Source organism: Scophthalmus maximus, chromosome 11 (assembly GCF_022379125.1).
Source record: "Scophthalmus maximus strain ysfricsl-2021 chromosome 11, ASM2237912v1, whole genome shotgun sequence".
Taxonomy (NCBI): Eukaryota; Metazoa; Chordata; class Actinopteri; order Pleuronectiformes; family Scophthalmidae; genus Scophthalmus; species Scophthalmus maximus.
Genome location: NC_061525.1, coordinates 24,532,501 through 24,535,000, shown reverse-complemented (window position 1 = coordinate 24,535,000; position 2,500 = coordinate 24,532,501). Strand labels below are relative to the sequence as shown.

Genomic DNA, 2,500 nt, shown 5'->3' with positions numbered 1-2,500 from the left:
CCATGAGACCATGAGACCATGTGATCATGAGACCATGTGATCATGTGACCATGAGACCATGAGACCATGAGACCATGAGACCATGTGATCATGTGACCATGAGACCATGTGACCATGAGACCATGAGACCATGTGATCATGTGACCATGTGATCATGTGACCATGTGACCATGAGACCATGAGACCATGTGATCATGTGACCATGAGACCATGTGACCATGAGACCATGTGACCATGAGACCATGAGACCATGAGACCATGTGACCATGAGACCATGTGACCATGAGACCATGAGACCATGAGACCATGTGACCATGTGACCTGCACCCGTCCGTGGATCGTGGATCAGAGTCAATTGGGAACTTTGCGGCTCCACTGTCCCAGAATAACGTGATTTACAATCGCTCCTCAAATGATTTACGGGCAAAATGTCGGTGTTTCATGTAAACGTGCCCAGATCGAGAACCGGCTGCAGTCGGACCTGACGCGAGTCGACCAACGGTTCGTCTCGGAGGTTTTTTCTGTCACGTCCCTCTCAGCTTCAACCACATTCAAACGCTTCACAGTCCATCTGTCTGCTTCCAGAGCATCCGGGGACATGAGCGACCTCGGAGGAGTGGGAGCGACCTCGTCCGCCGACCTGTCGTCCGTCACCAGCGAGATGAACGCGAGCAGCGCGACTCGCTGCCGACAGGCCGCCACCTCGCCACACGTCTTCTTGGTGCTGGTCTACAGCCTGTTGTTCCTGGTGGGTCTCAGATATTCAGCAACCTTCGCTCTGACGAGGAAACACCTTCGTGCTGAGAACCTTCCTCTCCCTGATTCCTCCGCAGGTCGGTTTGCTCCTGAACGGTTTCGCCCTGAGGGTTTACTTCTGCAGAGCCAAGCAGACGACCAGCAGCGTCACCGTCTACCTGAAGAACCTGGCGGCCTCCGACTTCCTGCTCAGCCTCTGTCTCCCTGTACGAATCATCAACTACGCCAGCAGCTCCGTCCCCGTCCACCAGGTCTACTGCTCCTTTGGTTCCTCCGCCTTTTACCTCAACATGTACGCCAGCATCCTGTTCATGGGCTTCATCGCAGCCCACAGGTAGGACGCGCCATGGGCCGGCTGCAGGTCAGATCCCCAACACGTTCAAACTGATTGTGAGGAGCTGAAGCAAAGCGTTTGTATTTGTAACGGAAACATTGATGCAGTTGAATCAGGAAGACGGAGACCGTGGAAGTCTTCAGCAGAAGTATTTATTTCAAAGAGCCCAATATAGCGAGGAGACTTCCGGTACGTTACATAGATCAACAAGTGGTCAGTGCATGGCTGTCTCCATAGAAACAAAGGGAAACCAACCTGGCAACTACACTCAACATTCCAACAGTCAGGACGTATTGTTATTCTCTCACAGCGAGCCGATGTTCGTGACATTGAAATTTGACCTGATCCTTGTTTGGGCCTGTGTTGTTTCACATGCGTCATTGATGACGTGTCTTTGTTTCAAGCAGGAACATTTAGCCTCCACATGTCGTGTGTCCGTCTGAGTGAACTATGGAACCTTGGACGTTCAGTCTTCCTTCTCAAGACGAATCTGCTTCCTCAGCTCAAGAATGGACTCTGACCATCAGTCCGTTGACAGACAAGATACTAACGCACGTTAAGAACGAACGAGTGTCTGTGACACATGGAAAAACACCCAAAGAAACTGTAACAAGGGATTCATTTTTACTAATGCAAACAACAGACCAGGAGGATTCATCCTCACACACCTGCAGCAGGAAACAGAGCAACAGGCCGACGCCCGTCGATTCAGGAGGCTTCTGTTGATTTGTCATTTTCTTCTCTTCATTTGTTTATATACTAAAAAAATCTAGATATTATTAGATATTTATTTACATCTAATATGCACAGGACGAGTTGTGTTCTTCTGGCTTTGTATTCTCTGTCAACTTGAACACTTCTTGAAGAGAAACAGTTTGGGTGACCAACATGGAACCTGTCGTTCGTCTGTGGTCTCAGCTGAGGATGTGATGCTGCTTCAGGATGTGGTTTGATGAGATACACACAAAATGAAGATGATTCATCTGAATAGTTTGTAAATTTTGTTCAAATGAAGCTTCACAGAAAAAAAAACGTGTTAAAACTCGGGTGAAACAGACGTTTGCTTCCTCATATGTGAAACATGAAGCTGTGGAGGGAAGTGTCGTGAGCTCAACAGTGGTAGTCATGACGACAGCCTGCTCTCTGCCGTCGAGGACTTCTCACCTTCACCTCCACCTGTGGATTTAAAACAAGGACACTGAGGAACTCCACACAAACCTCCACAGGTTATCTGTTCATAAAGTTGTCTTGGCTCATGTGTTGGCAAACGGATGGAAACTCATCATATTCAGAGAAACACGATCGTCACTCAGACCTGGAATCTGCTGCAGGAAATGAGCCTCAGATCCCAACCATCCATTTTCCCGCGCCGGTCCTGGTTCAGGTGGCGGATGTTCCCGTCATCCCTCT

At 49.1% G+C, this 2,500-nt stretch overlaps 1 protein-coding gene across 3 annotated transcripts in view; it reads left to right on the top strand.

Moving 5' to 3' along the window:
• The first annotated feature begins 225 nt into the window (after positions 1-225).
• LOC118297898 (P2Y purinoceptor 14-like) overlaps positions 226-2,500 on the top strand; it is a 4,321-nt gene continuing 2,046 nt past the window's right edge. The window contains exons 1-3 of one of the 3 annotated variants that reach the window (XM_035621939.2): positions 226-501; positions 586-748; positions 834-1,090. In XM_035621939.2, the coding sequence (XP_035477832.2) occupies positions 413-501; positions 586-748; positions 834-1,090 (509 nt within the window). In that variant the 5' untranslated portion in view covers positions 226-412. The remainder of the gene's footprint in view (positions 502-585; positions 749-833; positions 1,091-2,500) is intronic. The other 2 variants (XM_035621938.2, XM_035621940.2) reach the window with 2 other exon arrangements.